At 43.9% G+C, this 19,562-nt stretch overlaps 1 protein-coding gene across 1 annotated transcript; it reads left to right on the top strand.

Annotated features, from left to right (window-relative positions):
• Positions 1-226: 226 nt before the first annotated feature.
• On the top strand, positions 227-18,784 carry CBX1 (chromobox 1). The gene is made up of 5 exons (XM_054995352.1): positions 227-458; positions 6,139-6,310; positions 7,423-7,600; positions 16,280-16,374; positions 17,344-18,784. The coding sequence occupies exons 2-5, from the start codon at positions 6,171-6,173 to the stop codon at positions 17,486-17,488; spliced, it is 558 nt and encodes a 185-aa protein (XP_054851327.1). The 5' UTR covers positions 227-458; positions 6,139-6,170; the 3' UTR covers positions 17,489-18,784.
• The last annotated feature ends 778 nt before the right edge of the window (positions 18,785-19,562 follow it).

Here is a 19,562-nt window from a genome sequence, read left to right as displayed (position 1 = left end):
TTCTCCCAGGGGGCAAAGCAGGAGAGGGGGCTTTTTGCGAGCACTTGTTCTAGGTCCAGCCCCCTCGCCCCATTGTTTCTGGGAGTTGTAGTATTTACATTTTACAATAACTCAAGACGGAGGAGGGAAAACACGCACACACCAGCATCCGCTCCCAGAAGGCCGCGAGCGAAGAGGGGAGGGATTGGAGGAGGTTGGGCGGAGCATGCGTAGTACCTCTCGGCGGGTAGAGGGGTTGCAGCGCTCTTTTGTTTGGCGGAGGCGGATCGAACGCGGGAGGCCCGTCGTCCAACCGTTTCTCACTCTCGCTGTTTTTTTTGTTTTTGTTTTTTTTTAACTTTAAACCAGAGCGCCTTGTCCGGATAGCTGCTCGCACCTTATTCCTCTGCATCAGTATTGGTTTTTTAAAAAAAATTGTTTCTCTTTCCCCTCGTGCGTTCGTGGTGAGGCTGAAGCAGGTAAAAAAAACGCGCCGAAAAAAAGTGGGGAGAGGAGACCCGCGCGCGCGGGCTGAGCGGCCATGTTGGGGGGTGGGCTGAAGGGGGATGGGGGGGTCCCTCCTGAGGAAACCGCACACCCCTCCAGAAACGAAGGAAGTGGAATATTAGGTGGGGGGAGGTCAGTGTAGAGGGGGAATATGAGAAGGTGAAATACGAGGGGCTGAAAAACGGTCTCCCCCACGTATAAGTCTATGGAGGGTGGGAAGGGATTGCAGTCCTTTAATAACGGGTTGGGGTGGGCGGGGCTTTCATCAATATTTCTACTCAGTTTAAAAAGCCTCGCTAACTTCAAATACGGCCGCTGTTCAGGTGCAGAAACTTCTGTTAGGTTTGGAGCCAACGCATGTGCTCCTCCTTGAGCTGCCCCCTTCGCCAAGCTATTCCAGAACCCATTTTCTTAACTGGTTGCCCTCGCTATGTTTTTTTCAACTCCTCATCTGACTCAAGGGAGGAAAGTGAATGGTGCTTTGGGGGGTAAGCCTTGAAAAGAGGGAGGTAAGCGGATTGTGGTGGGGTATAATACACTGGCCTCAACGCTGACTTCCCCCCACCTAATATTCCACGCCCTTCGTTTCTGTCGTTAAGTAGGTATTTTGGGGAAGGAGAACTTCCATAGAGTGTGTTGGATTAACTATTTAAAGTTTCTAGTGGGGTGGGCATGTTATGAAATAAAGCAAAAGTCCAGTGATGTGTTAAAGACTAACCACGTTTATTTCAAAAAGAGTTTTTTAAAGACATCTCATTATTTCAGATGTGTATGGGTATGTGCATATTATAGCTTGAAAGAGGCTGTGAGTGATTGTATGGTGTATAGAGGGAGGGAGGGAGGTCTTTTAGAAATTTGAAATGTGGGATTGCAAGGGGGATAATGTGGCTGTGCTAGAGGGAATTGGTGTGGGGGGTGTAAGACTAAAGGTGTGTAAAAAGTGAGGAAGGCCTGTTCTTAATAGGTGTGTGCCATAGAGTGGGTGTGCTCACCAAATGCCCCTTTTTCCATTAAAATGGGGTGTGGATTGTTTTTGGATATTTACTCCTTTACCCAAGGAGTTCAAGGTGGCATACACAGTTTTCATCTTCTCCATTTTATACTCATAGCAACAGGATTACCCAGTAAGCTTTGTGGCAAATTGAGATTTGAATCTTGGTCTTTTAAGTCAAACACTCTAACCATTGCACCACAGTATAATATATAGAGAGAGGAAGTAATAAGGATAGGCTTTTGTGAGGCAAGGTCGGTGCTTGGGTGAGATGCCTTACTCATGTGCAAGGCTGTGGTGAAGGAAGATAGTGGGATATTTGTGAATTGATTAGTGGAGTGGCTAAAAATAAAGGATTTAGTCTATGCTTTGGGGCTGTGTGAGAGTAGAAGCAGGGAGGGGTAGCTCTTTTAGGGAAGATGGGCTTTGTGAGTCTGGCCTGAAAGCTATATTTGGGGCAGGGACTGAGATGGTAGTGTTGGGGGAGCTGGAGAAATGTTTTTATGTAGACTTTTGCGTACTGGGGTTCATTGTTTTGGGAACTGTGCCAGCGGAAGATATCCTGGACAGAAGGATGGGCATCCATTGATTTGCACAGGTGCCAGTATTCTTTTTGGTATATTTAGGGAATTGAGCTGGGTAGGAATGTTGGGGGCCTACACTACATAGATAATAATAACTGAAATTATGCCCCATGCTTATAGATAGATTAGTGCCTCAGTGGTAAGGCTTACCCAAGGCAACCTAAAGAGCTCATGGCAGTAGTGGGATTCGAACCAGCAGAGTGCTGATTTGCATCCCAACCATTTAATCACTATGAAATATTGTTGGTCATTGATAGAGTCTGAATGCAAATCATAGATATAGTAGGAGAAACTTGGCAAATGGAGGGTTGCATATGGTTACATGAAGGGATGTTTACTTTTCTTTACCTTGCTTTTACTGTTGGGGATCTGAATATCCATGTTGCTAAAAAATGTCTAAAGCCAAGCTGAGTCCTTTTCTGACGCTCTCAGTGAATGTTCATTTTATAGTTCCTGGAAGTCATTTTACTAGTTGGATGCATAGGAATCCCCCCCTCTCCCAGTTGTCTTGGCTGTGTGACCTGCAGATTCCACTCTTGTTTGTTTATGTAACTCAAAGGCTTGTAGGCAACATTTTGAACTTCAGCTACTCCAATATAAGATGTCCCTGAGTATGACCCTCCATTGTTTCCAGTCACCAGTACTAGCTGTATAGCATAAAGAAAAGGTACGTGAGGGTCATTCAGAAGTCTCGTCACTTTGCAGAACTGAGCAGTGGGGAGGGGAAGGGCAGCATAGAAAAAAAACACTTGAGTGCGGAGCGGGCAGAGGAGCATCAGCAGCAAGTGAATCAGGAGGGTACTACTGAACTAACTTTGTTCACCACTCTGAGTGGGGCACTAATCTGTCTAGAAAAGTGGCATATAAATGCAGTTATTATAAAACATGTAAAAGAGAATATAGAAATAATGATAGTAAACAGAAGCAAAGTACACTTTTGATATTTTTTAAGGAAGTTTTATCCTGCCCTTCTTCCAAAAAGTTCCGGATGGACATACATAGCTCTCCCCTCAACAGACCCGTGAGGTAGGTTAGGCTAAAGTCACCCAGCAATCATGGCAGAATGGGCCCTTGGATCTGGGTCTCAGATCTTTACCTAGCGTTGTAACCACTACGTCAGAGCTCTGTTCCTATGTAAGGATTTTTAGGACTGTGTTATGGAAGCAGCACTGGGCTTGGCTTGAAGGCCTCTAGAAAACAGGCTGTGTCACTGACAAAAGGTGACTATGTGAGGAAGTCAGAGAACAGAACTGCTTAAAAAGTTAAGGTCATCTGAATCCTAGCAAAATAGCTTTTTCTCTACTAATGAGAAGTGTAGAGATGGTTTGAATCTAAAATAGAGACTGACATCAGAGTGTTGTTGCAACCCTGTTTCTCCAGCAGTTCCCCCAGTTTCAGCACATCAACAATGCCATTTACTTGACTTGCAAAACATATTTGGGAGACATTAGTATGTTTCTGGATGCATGTTGTCCAAGGTTCCACCCTTCTCCCTCTTGCCTTCCCCTGAACTTTGTAGAGGTCTTAATCTAATTAATAAAGTTAGTGGAATAAGCTGGAAATATGAAGTTTCATAAGACCTGTTGTAAGTGGTGAGGGGACTTGCTTTATTACCCACAGGCAGCTTTGGAGCCTTCTATGAGAAGTGTGAAAATCCAAGTGGAATCCTGACAATTTCTGATTACTGTGGTTGTGCCAACAGAGAAGGATGATAGTACCTAAAGACAATGGGGAGTGTCAGTGTGGTTTCATAAGTCAATTTGACTCATTCTCATGATTCCAAAGGTTTGGGGTTAGCTAGTTGACCATCTAATCTCAGATTAGGAGTAGAGTTTGTTGCATTTAAAGCCATGCTTTTGAAAGGTGCAAACTGTCTCCTCTTGTCTCGTTGCTCTCAAACTGTACCTCAGACTTCAGGAAATCTTGAGCCTTGACTATTAATAATATTACTGCCAAGCCATGTAAAATTGCTTGTTCTTTCCAGTTTGGGAAGATGGTTTTCTGAAGACTAGATTTGTGGGAACTCTAGCTGGTCAGAACCATTTAATCTTACAGTAAAAGCATGCTGTTTATCTTTAGTGGTGTTATGTTGCTGATTTAAAAATCACTATTCTCCTATAAAATAACATCAAAAGGAGAACTAATGGGAAAGTGTGGGATTAAGTCTAGCGCTATCATCCTACAGTCTCCTCCCCCCGCCCTTGAACATGCATTTGGGAATATATTTTTGCACAATAGCTTTTATTTACTTCATTTATAGCTTTATTTCATTTATACCCTACCTTTTCTCCAGTGGGGACCCACAGCTGCTTACATTCTTTTTTCTCCATTTTTATTAGGACCCAGTTAGCATTATAATTATAATTGAGAGCCAGTTTGACATAGTGGTTAGAGTGTTAAACTAGGGTCTGGGAAACCTAGGTTCAAATCTCTACTCTGCCATGGAAGCTTACTGGGTGATCTTGGGCCAGTCGCACTCTCTCATCCTAACTCTTTTTTACAGGGTTGTCGTGAGGATAAAATGAAGGAAAGGAGAATTATGAAAGTCACTAAATGTATCTGCCTAATGGATGAACACTTCATGCATCTATACAAGTGACCACTGACCCACAAAAGCTTATGCTAATGTAGTTCGTCTTTAAGGTGCCACTGGACTGCTGCTTAATTTGGCATGTCCTTTAGAAATCTTACCCCTTCCTCCCTATTCTGCTGCTATTCCTGGGTCTCTCTCCCTAGCTAACCATCCTTCACTGCAAACAAGCCCTGTTTCCTCTAAACCCTGGCTGTGCTTGACAGCCCCTTTTCTCTACATTTTATCAGACCCCAACTGAGACAAGTGTATCCTCCTGCTGAGAGATACTTTGCCTGCAGGAGGCCAGCGCAGTATTCTTTTTCCAGTAGACTGTAACTTTTCATTTCTAGGAACAGCAAGCTGTTTAATCTCCCCTGCTTGCTGGGTGCCCTTGTGGTGCCTCTATTCCATCCTCAGCACCTCCTTCGCACCAGTGTCATCCTTGTTTCATGCATTCAAACATAAATCCTATAGTTTTTAAAGGGAGAGAAGCAGAGGCTCCTGCTTGCTTGGTCATGAAGTGCTGGTCCACAGAATCAGAGTCCTCTGAGTGAAACACCTGCAGTGCTTGCTGGTATCAACAGAAATTTTAGTATGCAAAGCTGGACACCATGTTGCAATTTTGTTGAGGCAAGTTGTGTGTTCCCAACTGCCTTTGCATCCAAACTACTCACATTTATGTTCAGTAACCATGTCCGTTCAGTTGCAGCAAAAAGATTTGACAAACCCTCCACCATGAGCTAGTATAGATGATTGCTTCCATTGTGTTGTATGTGTGTTATGAGAGCTATCAAGCAAGAGTTGAACATTCTGCCTGGCTCCCACTGGTATTTGTGGGCCTTCAGTGCATTCTGCTGTGCAGTTGTGTCTGCAGTTGCTTTCTGTATTTAGATATTTTTATTCCACTTTTCTCCCCAGACGAGACCCAAAGCAGCTTACAACATTGTTCTCTTCCTCTCAAAGTGACCACCCTGTGACATAGGACAGGCTGAGAGTGTGTAACTGTCCAAAGGTCACCTAGTGAGTTTCATGACACAGTGAGGGTCTCCCAGAGCCTAGTCAGATACTCGAACCACTACACAACCGTGTTACTGTGTTCATATAATGTATTTCTGCTGTTGAGATGTATCCCTTTTGGTACACCTTGTAAAAAAATTCTTATATATCTAGCTGTATTTATACATCTGTTTAGGTTTAATAATACAAATATTTAAAAAACAATAAAAACCAAGTGCAGGAAAAGATGAAGGAAAATATCTGAAATATACAGGGCCACCCATGATGCTTGGAACAGCTGAAACTATACCTATGACTTAAAGAGTGAACAAAGGCTTCACTTGTGTATATGATGCATTTGGTGAAATAAAGCCACATTATGACTTCACTTTTTAAAGGCGTTGCAATGTGTTTTCTTTTTAGCAGAGACGGTTGCAGCCTCTAAACCTTTATATTAGCATGTGTTGTCTTGATGCCTGATCCTCTGCCTGCATCTTTTTCTCTGACAGCCTCCTTTAAATCTGCAAAACTGGCGAGCACAATGGGAAAAAAGCAGAACAAGAAGAAAGTGGAGGAGGTCCTAGAAGAAGAAGAGGAAGAATATGTGGTGGAGAAGGTCCTTGACAGGCGGGTAGTGAAAGGCAAAGTCGAGTACCTGCTCAAGTGGAAGGGCTTCTCAGAGTAAGACTCCTTTCACTCTCTTTAGGCCCTGCACCCTGCATGTTCTCAAAAGCGGAAGTTAGTATCCCACTAGCCCATGTAGACATTCTAGTCATCTGTGGCACATCATTAGTTGGACAGAAACCTTGGTTGTAGTGAAACAAAAATGACAGGTGACAAGTTATTAAATGAATGCTTTCAACCCTGCTTTGAATTTTGTATCCTGCCCTGATGATGTGCTTGGGTTGATGGATAGCTCAGATATAAATCCCAACAAGTTTCTCTCCCAGTTTATCTTTGTCTATCACTGCTTCAAAATTTTATTGAAAGGTTTAGAAGTTCAGAAAAATTAACTGTAGGGTTCATGGTGTGTTATTGGAGGAGGCAACAGGTGTCTGGGACATACCTATATATATATAAAAAACAACAACAAGGCAACGGAACAAACAGATGTTCCTCACTCCTTCTACTTGGGGTGCAGGGTGGTTGGGTATTGAAGACAGGTCTGCAGTATATCAGTAGCAGTAACTACTCTCCAGAACAGGTGATCAAGCTTAACAAAGGAGGAACCAGGCCTTGTCTCAAAAGCATTCTGCTTATTGAAGCTGCAAAGCAGGTGGACTTGAACAGGTCTGAATAGCCACAGAAGGCTGTTGTGCTATTTCATTTTCTCATTCCTTCTTCCAGGTAACGGATATCTGGAGTCCAGGATTTGGTCAAGAATAGTATAGACTGCTGATACTCTAGTAGCTTTACTCTCTCCCTTCCACTCATCATTCTGTCTATATCCTCTTGCACTCTGTCAGGTTCAGGTCAGACTAAGCAACCATGTCAAGCTTGTAACTGATCACATATGAGGGGGCATGCTTCTACAGCTCCAGAAAATTTCTCAGAAACCTTGATAATAGTACCTGGCTTTGTGTAAATCTTGCCTTGTAGTGTAACATTTATACCTGTAGGTAACAGAGTCAAGAATTTCCAGAGTTGGTATCTAGGCAAAGTATTTACTTCTTCTTAAGTTAAAGTGATGGGTGGCATACACTAAAATAGCTGTCTTCTCCATAAGAAGCTTTTAATTGCAAAAATTGATATTTTGCAGTCCTGTCCAACTAATAAGAGTTCTGTGGTTGCAGTGAAGATAACACATGGGAGCCGGAGGAGAACCTTGACTGCCCTGACCTCATTGCAGAGTTCCTGCAGTCCCAGAAAACGGCACATGAGAGTGACAAGTCAGAGGGAAGCAAGCGCAAGGCAGATTCGGATTCAGATGACAGGGGGGAGGAGAGCAGACCAAAGAAAAAAAAAGAGGAGGTAAGGTAGACTCTCTCAAACAGCAGACCAGTGAGGGATACTGCTGCCATACAGTTAAAGAAGCTCTAAAGTAGGAGGTTGCTAAGGAGGAATACAATTGTGAGAAAAAGCAAAGGTCCTTATTAACTGAAATAAGTTGTGATCATTGCCATGTCTTCTGTGCAGTCCCACATGAGGAACTCCACATTTGCAGGTCACCTGCAGATGTTCCAAAGCTAGAAATGTGAGATGCTCACCTTGCCTTTTTGCATGCTTTTGCCCCAGGCGTGGCTATAAAACGCGGGGTGAGCAGCTCCCTCCCTCAGTTCTTCTTTTGCCACCATTGAAGAAGGACGTGTCTTCTCTCTACTCCTTGGTTCCATCACTATAGATTTGAGTAAGGGCCTTCGCTTCTATGGTGTCAAAGGCCCTTTTCAAGAAGTGTTCCCATTGTGGCACGAAGATGGTACAATCGAATGGGCGCATGGTAAATGCCTTTTGTCTGGGCGAGGGCCATGACACATTTCGGTGTGTGGTCTGCAAATAATTTACACCCAGAGCATGCCATGAAAGGACGTTGTGACTTAAAGCAGCGCTTTAGGAGTCAGCTCTGAAGGACTCTACTGACTCCAATCATAATGCCCCAGATAATGGACCACAGCACAAAGAACAGGCCTCCTCAGTTCCTCCAGCATGTTTGGTGCCTATCGCTGCTCAGAAGAACCAGTAGGTTCCAGCCATGCCTTTGTTGGTTCCACCTCTGTGCTAGTCAGAGCTGCTTACAAAAAAGGCTAAACAAAATACAGGCAACACAGTGTCAGTATTAGAAATAAGCAAAAATCAACTGTGTAAAAATCACTGAAAGGTATGGCTCTCAAACCTTAATCAGATAGTTAACTATCTGATTAACTATTGTTATATGTAATAATAGTAAGTGTATTTCAGTGATTTTTACACAGTTGATTTTTGCTTATTTCTGGTACCAAAAAGGCTACGCTCATGTTGAAGCATGTTAATAAGACATCAACTTCTAAGTCACAAAAGAGGAAAAAAACATCTTCAGCTCTGAAATGCACCCAGAGTTTGGAGAACTCCATCCCCAACACCCAGAAGGTATTCCATCCCTTTCAGAAGGTGAGGTTCCTGAAGTGACAGAAACTTCTACACCTGTTTCTCCATAGCCGCCATCACCAATACAACTTGTGGAAAGACAGAAGGGTTCCTCCGAAAATGATAATCTCTTGGAACTGGCTTCTCACCATAGATACCACTGGTTACATTATTCTCTGTATGGTTCCCCATACTATTACTACACTTAGGGGGTTAAAGGTTCACCGGGCATGTACCTACCTGACTCATTACTTCTTCCATGATGAAGACCCTTATGTTTCAGTTCACTCAGAAACAGGACATAAAACTAAACCTACATCAGTTCTGGCCACGGTTCCAGAAGACAGCAATGCCCTGGAACCAACGTTGAACCTCACTATACACTCTGATTACGATTCCAGTCAGCTTTGATCTTGCCTCTCCACCAGAATTTCGTACTGAGGATTCTGCTGTATCCTTGAAGTGACCTGCTCTGCTCTGACATCTTCATATCTGGTCTTCAAGGTCCTGCACTTAGAAGCGGCCAGACTGGTGATATTTCCAATCATGCAAGGCATTGAGATTTCTGTTTACTCGATTCGGTTTCGTTTTCTCCGCCATGTCGGACGCTCCTCTTCGCTGGCTCGAGAGGAAGCGGCCGAGCACCCTGTCCGGGCGGCTGATCTGCGAAGATTAGCCCCCAAAACTCCCAGTGAGGGAGGCTGGGTCCGGGACGCTGCGGGAAGAGCCCCCTGGAATCAATGCGGGGGGTTAATTGCCCGTTTGTCCCTACGGAGGCCGGCGGACGTGCGCGGCGCCTCGAGTGCTGCCGGGCCATGAGAAACGGCAAAGAGCAGAATTAGGCGAGAGCCTACAAGTAAGCGAATTCCTTCTGTTATTACAAGCGTACGTGAAGGAGAGGTGAGATCTGAAGCCAAGAGGGCTCACTCTTCCCCTTTGCTGAGTCTCAAAATTTGGTTGGCGCCCCCCCCCCCCCCAAAATGGCAACAAAGAAACAAAGTCCTGCCCTTGGCAAGTCAGTTTCGGCTGCCTTAAAGGGAGAATCGTTGGAGGAAATTGTACGGAGGGCGGTTGGTGAAGCTATAAAACCCTTTGTTGACAAGCTGAATGAAACAGATCAAAGGGTCGGCTTAATTGAGAGCGAAGTGAAAACCATCAAGGAAGCAGCGGGGGGGGGCAGAGAAGTCTGCTCGGGAAAGTGCGTCACTCGTGAAGGCTACGAATAAAGAGCTTAAACTGGTGGAGAATCAGTTGATCGGGCTACAAGTGGAACGAACACAGACAATTTTGCGCCTCCAGAATGTGAAAGAGGAGGAAAACGAGGACTTACGGGGTCTTGTCTCGGAACTATTGGCGACTCCCGCGAGGGCAACTAAAGAAGAAGTTAAAAGCGCCATTGGAAGCCCGTCGGGCTACTTCAAAGTATGCAATGAAGCGTCAGTTGCCGCGCGAGATCATCATCGATTTTTCATCTAAGAGGATCCGGGACACTATCCTATACAATTCATACAATGCGGATTTGGACTTCTTGGGCAACAAAATTAAGATATTGAAAGACGTCCCATTTCTAGTCCGGAAAAGACGTTTTAAGTATAAAAAGTTCGCAGCTCTTCTGAGAGAACGTGGAATAAAGTACAAATGGTTATTTCCGGAAGGAATCTGGTTCACCCATAAAGATCAAGCCTTTAAGATATTATCAGAAGATCAACTAAGGGATTTTGAGGACAGGAACCCAGAATTCCAGTGCACCAAGCAAGACGAAAAGGAGAAGTCTGAGGGGGAGGGGGAGGAAACGAGCAATGCGGCTGCAGTTGCGCAGAGAGAACTCCGTCCGGGACCCAGGAGGGGAAGAAAAATTTAACTTGAAATTAAATTGTAATTTGCATTTAGTAAGGTCAACCACTCCATCAATATAATATAAAGCTTTAACTTTTGAATAATGGCAGTATGAAGGGAAAACAGAAATGTAGTGTTTAGTGTTTAGTGTTTGTAGGGTACCTTCCCCTTTTTTCCACCCCTCCCTCCCTCTCTCTTTTTTCTTTCCTCTTTCCTATCCCTTGTGTTATTGTAGTCTTTTGTAGTTACTGTTTTGTAGGGTATGTATGTATGTAGTAGTTGTATGTTAGATATTGAAAATAAAAAATTATATAAAAAAAAAAAAGAGATTTCTGTTTACTCACCCTCCCGCCAATTCTTTTGTTACTGAGACCCTTCAAGGCAAGGGCCTCCAAAACGCATGGACCATTCAGCTCCAATCAATAAGGAGGGCAAGAAACTAGACATATTGGATAGATTTATGCTTCCACATTCTTAGCCTTTAGAATCAGTAATTAGGAGGTCATCATGGCCCGCTACCAGCTTTTCTTATGGGAAAAGATAGGACCATACTTGAGCCTAATCCCTGATGATAAACAAAGGCTTGCAAAAATTTGGCAAGGAGAGGCTTGAAGGTTCTCCAAATAACAAATTGATACGGCCAGACATATTGGAGATTGCTCTTCGAGAGCAATGGCCTCTGCAGTTCTATTACGTAGGCATACATGGCTCAGAACTACAGCTCTAGCTCCTCATCATAGGATGAGGGTAGAAGACCTTTCCTTTGAAGGTACAGACCTATTTTTGTCCACCACGGACGAGGCACTCAAAGATTAAGGATGATAAGGTGACAGCAATGTCATTGGGTATCACATCTATGTACTCAAATCCTTTTAGGCAGATATTTCCCCCAAATTCATATGTGCCTTATAATAGTAAATAGTCAGTTCCATCCCCATCTGATGCACACATTGCCCAGAGACTCTTAACAGCCTTCTTCCTCTGCCTCTGTTCATCCTCAGAGGAGATACTTCCAAACCAAATCAAAGGATGGTTCCTGATCCCCAAGAGACTAGTCTGGATCCAATAAGCAAGGTTCCCGCCCCATTTTGGACCTCTGTTTCCTAATGAATTTTTAGTTTTCAAACCATTTCAAATGTTGTCACTAAAAAGACATTTTACTCCTGTTAAAAAGTCAAGTTTAGTTTGTTACTGTCTTTTTAACAGCATATTTTCATATTCCATTAAATGTTCACTACAGAAAATGTATTTGCTTTCAGTATGGCTCCAAGAACTACTAATAAAAGGTTCTTCCTTTCAGTTTCTCCTCTGCCCCTCATGTATCTTTACAAAAATCATGGTGGTAGCAGTAAGCCACCTCAGGGAAAAAGGTGTACTATTTTTCCTATCTCAACAATTGGCATCTGGTGGGCCACACTAGAGAATCCCTGTTCCAGCACAAGTCTCAAGTCCTCCACCAGCTGGGCCTGAGGGTCAGTGTGGAGAAGTCATCCCTGGTTTGCCAGCAAAATATGATATTTGTGGAGGCGGTCTTAGACTCCTCTCTAGCCCTTGCTTTCTCTACCCCAGAAAGGACAGGGAAATTTCTCCTCACCCTGCTGCCTGTATGAAAAGACCTTGTTCAAAGCTCAAAACAAATTCAAAGACAGTTAGGTTTTATTGCCTCTCTGACTCTAAAAGTTCCGTTTGCCAGGTTGAGGCTTTGTCCCCTGCAGAACTGGTTCGCTAGACTGTTTCACTAACACCAACAGAGGCCATACAAGCGGGTTTCTATCCTGAAGTTGATTCACAGGTCCCTGAACTGATGAAACAACACACAGAACCTCTTGGTGGGAACCCCCTTTGGCTCCTCCCCAGTTCATGTATCAAACTACGCAGATGCCTCTCTGTCAGGATAGGGGGTCTTGTTCCAGAACCACCCAGGTAAATGGAGCATGGTCCCCTCAAGAATTGTCTATGCACATCAGCCTCCTCAAGCTCAGAGCAATAAGGTATTCTCTGAAGGCTCTGGTTTGCCTAGTGGAAGGCAAAAATGTTCAAATATGCACGGACAGCCCAACTGCCATGCATTACTTAAACAGCTTCCCTGACTCTTGTGGGAATCCTCACTGGTATGGGAATGGGCTATTCAGCATTGAGTTGCTCTCTTTGTCCTTGCCACATAGCGAGCAAGGACAATGTTCTGGCAGATGCACTAAGTTGGTCCAAATCCCAGAACAATGAATGATCCATCTGCATGGACTTTCTCCATCCTGTTTTTGCAATGTGGGTCTATCATAGATCTGTTAGTCACAGACCTCAACAGGAGGTACTCAATATAGCTCATAGGCAGGAAAGGGGAAGGCCTCTCTCGGGGATGCCTTTCAGATCCCTTGGTTGGGCACCCTCCTGTATGCGTCTCCCCCTGTTTCTCTTACGATGTTGACTTTTAGCAAGATAATGAGGGAAGGTTCCTCTGCAATTGTAATAGCCTTGTACTGGCCGAGGCAAGCCTGGTTTCTTACTCTTTTCCAAACAGCTTGCAGCAGAATCTACCATTTTCCTCCCAACACTACACCTGCTACAGGATGATGTGGTTCTTCACTATGACCTGGGCACCCTGAAACTAACAGCCTGGTTCATATCCCCTCTGGATTGAATTTCTCCTCCCTAGTCCAAAAGGTCTATACACCAGGAAATCATACCTAGCCAAATGGAAAAGATTCTTTCTTTGGGCTGCAGGCAACAACTTGAACCTGGTCTCAGCCTCATTGCCATCTGTTTTGTACTATTTGGTGCAGCTAAAGGATCAAGGTTTGGCTAATTCCTCCACTAACGTCCACCTAGTGGCCATTTCAATCTCTTGATAAGAGCCCCGCGGTGCAGAGTGGTGAGCTGCAGTACTGCAGCCCAAGCTGTGCTCACAACCTGAGTTCGATCCTGGCGGAGGCCAGGTTCAAGTAGCCGGCTCAAGGTTGACTCAGCCTTTCATCCTTCTGAGGTCGGTAAAATGAGTGCCCAGTTTCCTGGGGGTAGTGTAGTGACTGGGGAAGGCAATGGCAAACCACCCCATAAAAAAAGTGTGCCAAGAAAACATTGTGATATGACGTCCCCCCATGGGTCAGTAATGACTCGGTGCTTGCAGAGGGGACTACCTTTACCTGATCATATAAATGGGAAATCTCTTTTTGCCCAGCTACAATGCAAGTCTTTCCTCAGAGATTTAGCAAACCTATATCCTCTAGCATCCAGGACGATTCCCAAGTGGATTCTCTCCTTGGTTCTTGCTTCACTCATGCCCAAACCTTTCGAGCCCCTAGGTACCTGCTCCTTTAAGATTCTAACAGCTAAAACAGCCTTTCTTGTGGCTATTACCTTGGTTAGGAGGGTGAATGAATTGCAAGCCCTGAGACATGACCATCCTTTCATTAAGATACTCACAGATAAGCCTCCTCTTCTGCCAAAGGTCATCTCTGCTTTTCACTTAAATCAGGACATTGTCTTATTGGTATTTTTCCCTATTCTGTGATTGACACAGAGAAGCTTTTGCATGTCCTTGATCTTGAATGTGCTTTGTGCTTCTACTTGAACAGGACCACTTCTTCTGAAAGGACCCTAATCTTTTTATCTCATTTAAAGGGCCCCAAAAGGGTCTGAAGGTCATCGCACATACCATTTCTAATTGGACAGTTTGGCTTATTAAGTTTTGTTATAATCAATCTAAACAACCATACTCATTGCACATAAGAGCAGAAGGGCTCAGTCCACCTCATCACCCTTCAACTTGGGCATTCCTCAAGTGGGATTGTATAAGGCATCCACCTGGTCTAGGCCATCCACATTCATCAAGCATTATGCCATTGATGTAGACTCCAGAAGGGATGCAGCTGTGGGCAAGACCATCCTGAAGAGTCTCTTCCATTAAGGAACTACAGGCCCACCTCCGGGGTAAGTTAGCTCATTAATTTCCCATGTGGGACTGCATAGAAATCATGAAAACAGGGTTGCGCTTATCTGTAATTTGTTCATTGAGTGGTCTTCTGTGCAGGCACCCATTCTTCCCCCTTCCCTGCTGTGTGCTCTTTTTCTTGCCTTCCGTCCACACTGGTGACTTAGAGAACTGAGGGAGGGAGCTGCTCACTCCACATTTTATAGCCGCACCTGGGGGGAAAGCATGTGAAAAGGGCTAGGCAAGCATCTCATGCCTTTAGGAGCTTTGGAACATCTGCAGCTCGCCTGCGCATGCGCAATTCCTTGTGCATGCCTGCACAGAAGACCACTTGATGAACAACAGTTACAGGTAAGTGCAACCCTGTTTTTAAAATGGGGGGGGGGGGTTGGTGATGCTCCTGCATCGCAACTCCCCTCCCCCATTTTAAAAATTAATTCTGTTTGGGGGCTAGCGTTGTCTGCTTTCCTGTTTTAGCACCAAAGCTAAACAGCAGGCAATACCTTCATAGACAACATTCTTCGAAATTCACACTTCTCCCTACTTTTTTCCCTTTGTTTCTTCCATACAGTTCCCCCACCCACTCACCTTTTCTCATTCAGCTCTCAGCATTTCCATCTGAGCAGGTAGTTTGCCATTGTGTGAAAAAGGAGGCTGGCCTAGATGGATCACTGGTCTGATGTAGCAACAGGGCACTTTTTACATTCTTTCTGCTGGCATCCTCTTTTTATCCCTATGGTTTCCTCCAGTGTTCTCCTTTTTCACTGTACTATTCTTTTTGTTCAACTTATAAACACATTCTTGGACCCAAGCCCATTCCCCCCCCCCCCGTTTTCTTCCCTGTTTTCACTTCCCAGTCCCTTTTCAGTCACATCTTCTCCCAACAGACTTCCTTGGGATTATGGCTTAATCTGAGCTGTGACTTTCCAGAACACAGTGCTGGAACCCATTTAGTTCTGGAAGACTTCTGTTAGTTGTACTGCAGAGACCCTCCAACTTAGCCTCTAGCCTGTGTTTTCCTGAAGATCGTGAGTTCTGGCAATCTTGAGTTGGAGAGAGACGCGAGCAAACCAAAAAGAATAGGATCCCTCTTGTCCAGAATTGCTCCTAAATTTTGTGATCCTCTTTACATCTTGGGTTAGGAAGTTTCTATGATGGTGTTGCCAAACAAGTCTGGTGAAGCAAGCAGACTGGAGGGGCGCCCCCATAACACATTCTGAAAGGCGTCTGTTCTATACTAGCCCTTCACAGTGCTCTCATTTTGACTTGAGGTATCTGACAGGCTGATCTGGAACAAAATGCAGTGCCATAATCGTCACTCTAAATGATGCTGTGTTTGTTACAGTATGCTCTGTAAAGCAGTGTCACCCTATAAAGAACTCTGAAACAAATAACTCTGGTAGCTTCTTCCAGAGAAAATGGGAGTTCCATGAGAATACAGAGAATTTCCATAGAGATCTCAAACACTTCCACAGAACAGGATCGTATATATGGTTCATTGTTTGGCAGTCAGAACAGCTAAAACACATGCATGAGGTGTTCCTTGCCTCGTTCCCTCATTCTTAGCAATGAATTTTCTGGGGGTTGGTTTTGCTTTGTTTAAGCCTGTTACTTGAAGTCGAACACAATGTCTGGTCTCTCTAACCCCAAATAGCAGCAGGTAGTTGTTCTTTAAATGGAAGCTTCATTTGAGCTGCATACTTGTACCTTTTGAGCAGTGTTCCTTGAGGGGGGGGGGTTGCCTATATTTGTTATGATTGGTTTTGAGTGAGGATAGACCTCAGGGTTTAAATTTTATAAATAAATATCCCCATTTCATTCTTCAGGCTGAGAAGCCTCGAGGTTTTGCGAGAGGGTTTGAACCAGAGCGGATTATTGGTGCCACAGATTCCAGTGGGGAGCTAATGTTTCTGATGAAATGGTAAGTGTGCATGTTGTTGTTTGCATTGTTCTCAAAGGAGCATGGAAAAATTTTAATGTGAAATTTTGGAAGATGCTACTAAATACTGTGAGAATCCGTAATGGTATGATATATAGGTTTGGACCCACAGGTTTGACCCTTGATCTTTTATGACTAAAAGGTAGTGGGTGGGGGGGAATTGCAGATTCTTCTGGCATGCCATCTGACAGTTTCTTGATCCAGCTGCTTTGTGCTTCTGGCTGAAGGGAAGAGTGGAATATAAACCCATTTGAGATTGTTTCTAATCTTCCTGGAGCTTGGAAACTGATCCCTCATTTGTGAGTTCAGCCCTACAACATTAACTAATTTCATCAGCCTGCTAATAGAAGGGTTCTCATGAATGTATGTTAAACCACACTGAGCGCAAGCTAAACATTTGCCCAGTTTAGCTACACAGGACTAGCTTCATCCTGTCTTAACTTCAGCAGTGTGATTCCTCCCTTCTATGACACTTCCCATTTAGCAGAGACTGTGTTTTGTAGCTTTGCCTTATGCCAGAAGGAAAAATAGTGGCTGCTATGCCCCTGCTTTCTTTGAGGAAGAGGGTACTGTCCTTTCCAAAGCTGAAGGTCATCTCTTAGTCTGGGAGGACAGTACTAGCTGTGCTTCAGAGTTGTCTACAATATCAGTTTAAGGCAAAATGATGCCAGTCCATTGTGAATTGTAACTGAAATACCCAGCCACAAGTTAACTTGTATACAAGTTAAACAGCGGGTTAGGGTATTTTTAGCAGTTCCTAGCTATTTTGGAGGTAGTCTGTGTTTAAGAACAACAGTTTAATATCTTTAAAAATAAACTTGGATAGTGTGTGTTTCTAGATGCTGGTACAGCCACCTCAGTCATTTGTGTATGGAAAAATGTCATTGATGCATCTTCATATGTTCCCGCTGAAGTAATCTCTCTGGTTCTCTTCTCTGCTTGGCTCTGCAGGAAGAACTCTGATGAAGCTGACCTGGTTCCTGCCAAGGAAGCAAACATAAAGTGTCCACAAGTGGTCATTTCATTCTATGAGGAGAGGCTGACATGGCACTCCTACCCCTCGGAGGACGATGACAAGAAGGATGATAAGAACTAGCCTTCCTTCCCTTCCGTCCCCATCCCTCCTCTGGCCAACTTTTGTATTAAAACATCAAGACTATGGGTTTGAGCATGAAACAAGGAAGCAAAGAGGCTCTTGGCTGAGGGGGAAGGTGCCCTCTGTAGAAAACAGGACAATTTTCTGTGCCCTTGCCACCTTGGTAGTGCAGCACACTGCTCTTTCTTTCCTGCTTCCTTATGTCTATGTGGGGAAGGAGGAGAGGATGGGGTGAGTCTTTCCTGCCTGTTTTTTCTTGCTTGGGGGAGTGAAGCAAAAACTCCATGCAGGACAAAGCCCAGGCCTGGACAGGCTGCCAAAAGGGGGAGCAGGTTGGGGCTGCGTGTTCTCTGAAGACCATCTCTCTGACTTGGAGCCTTTCTTCCCAATAGTGTTAACTGCATTTTTACGGTTTAGCATGTGTGTAGCCTTTCTTTCTCTTTTTTGCTATTATTGGTGTATCATTGGGGAGGGGGAGGGCACTTCCTCATTTATTTGGGGATAGGAATGGATTAATCCAGGCTCTGAATTCAGAATGGCAGTTTTTACAAAATACATGCCTCTTACCACAAAAAAAATTGAATGCTGCTGAGAGAGGCTGGGGCGGGGATTGTTTTAAGTGTTAAAAAAGTTGAAAAGTCAGTTAATTCTGACTGTCGTGAATGCAGTCAGAATTATCACATTATTTCTAAAATCAGAGTAGGAAGCATCCTAAAAAAAATTGTTCCCCCTGCTCCCTTCAGCTCAACTGAGGGCGTTGCCGTTGAAAATGACCCAATAACCAGTAAACATAGAGCGTTACTAATTCTGCATCATTGCCTCATCCTATTAAGCAGTTCTCGGATCCTACATCCTTTCTTTTACTTTTTCATTTACCTGGTATGTGTATGTATTTCAGACTTTCTAAGAAAATTTAGGGAAGGAAAGCAGGGATGAAATCTACCCCTCTACAGCACAATGTAGATTTCAAACCATTCTGTAAAAGCTATTTTCTGTTCAGACTTGGGGCATTATAAGTTGCTTTCCTTGCCCTGGTCCTCTGCTGATTATTTCATTTATATTCAAGCAGCTCTGTTTTTACAAATTTTACCTCTGAAATTTGCTCCACATCTTGATAAACAGCCAGCTTCTCCTCCTTCACAGACTGGTATGTACGTAGAAATGTATTGTATAAACCTTTTTTAAAATTAAGCATGTGTTTTAGGTTTGTGTGAAAATGTTGTCTAAAACTTAAGTGATTGGATTTTAACTTCATACCAAACTGTCATTTTGTCTCAATAAAACTTTAGATTTATAGTCCTGATCCTCCTCTTTCCCTTTCCTCTAATTTAGGCTCTCTTTGCAAATATTTCACAACTGGAAGAGGCAGCAAGTTTAAAAGTAGCCCTTATACTAAGGATCCAGACTTTTTCAACGTGTCAAATGTTGTGTCCTACATTTCTCCCCAGCATGCCATAATGCTTGAGATAGGAAGTTTGCATTTGAAGTGGCGGACTCCCAGGAGATCCCCTGTCCCTTTCCCCTCTGAATGAGTTGAGTAGGACTTGAGCGTGAGGAAGGGATGAGAAATGATAGAATCTTCAGTATATGTATACCACCACCTTATATATGTTAAGCTTGTAAGTTCAGCTTTGGGTATCTTTAGCAGAGACATACCAAGAATATAAAGACTAGTTCTTATGTGGCTGTATATTGAAATATAAGGTGGATCAGTGATCAGTTCATTTTCACTGCTCATTCATGCAGCTTTCAGAAGCACCCCACACAGATACCTTGCAGCTAGAAGCTATAGAGATTTGTAATTAGCTATGCTGTAGCCAGTAAAATCCCTGCTCACATGCTGAAGTGTGTACATCTGTAAGAAAGAGCCAATGCACGTTCACTTTCTAAAGGAACATAGGGACCAGTACTTAAGAGAAAAGAGTGTGTGTCATACTAGGGAGCTGGGAGACCAGGGTTTGAATCCCCACTCTGACACGGCAGTTTGCTAGGTGACCTTGTGCTAGACACACTGTTAGCATGACTTTCCTCACAGAGTAGTTTTGAGAACAAAATGGGAGTAAAAAATGACGTA

Source organism: Eublepharis macularius, chromosome 12 (assembly GCF_028583425.1).
Source record: "Eublepharis macularius isolate TG4126 chromosome 12, MPM_Emac_v1.0, whole genome shotgun sequence".
NCBI lineage: Eukaryota > Metazoa > Chordata > Lepidosauria > Squamata > Eublepharidae > Eublepharis > Eublepharis macularius.
The sequence above is the reverse complement of the archived record's forward strand: the minus strand, read 5'-3'. Positions and strand labels throughout refer to the sequence as shown.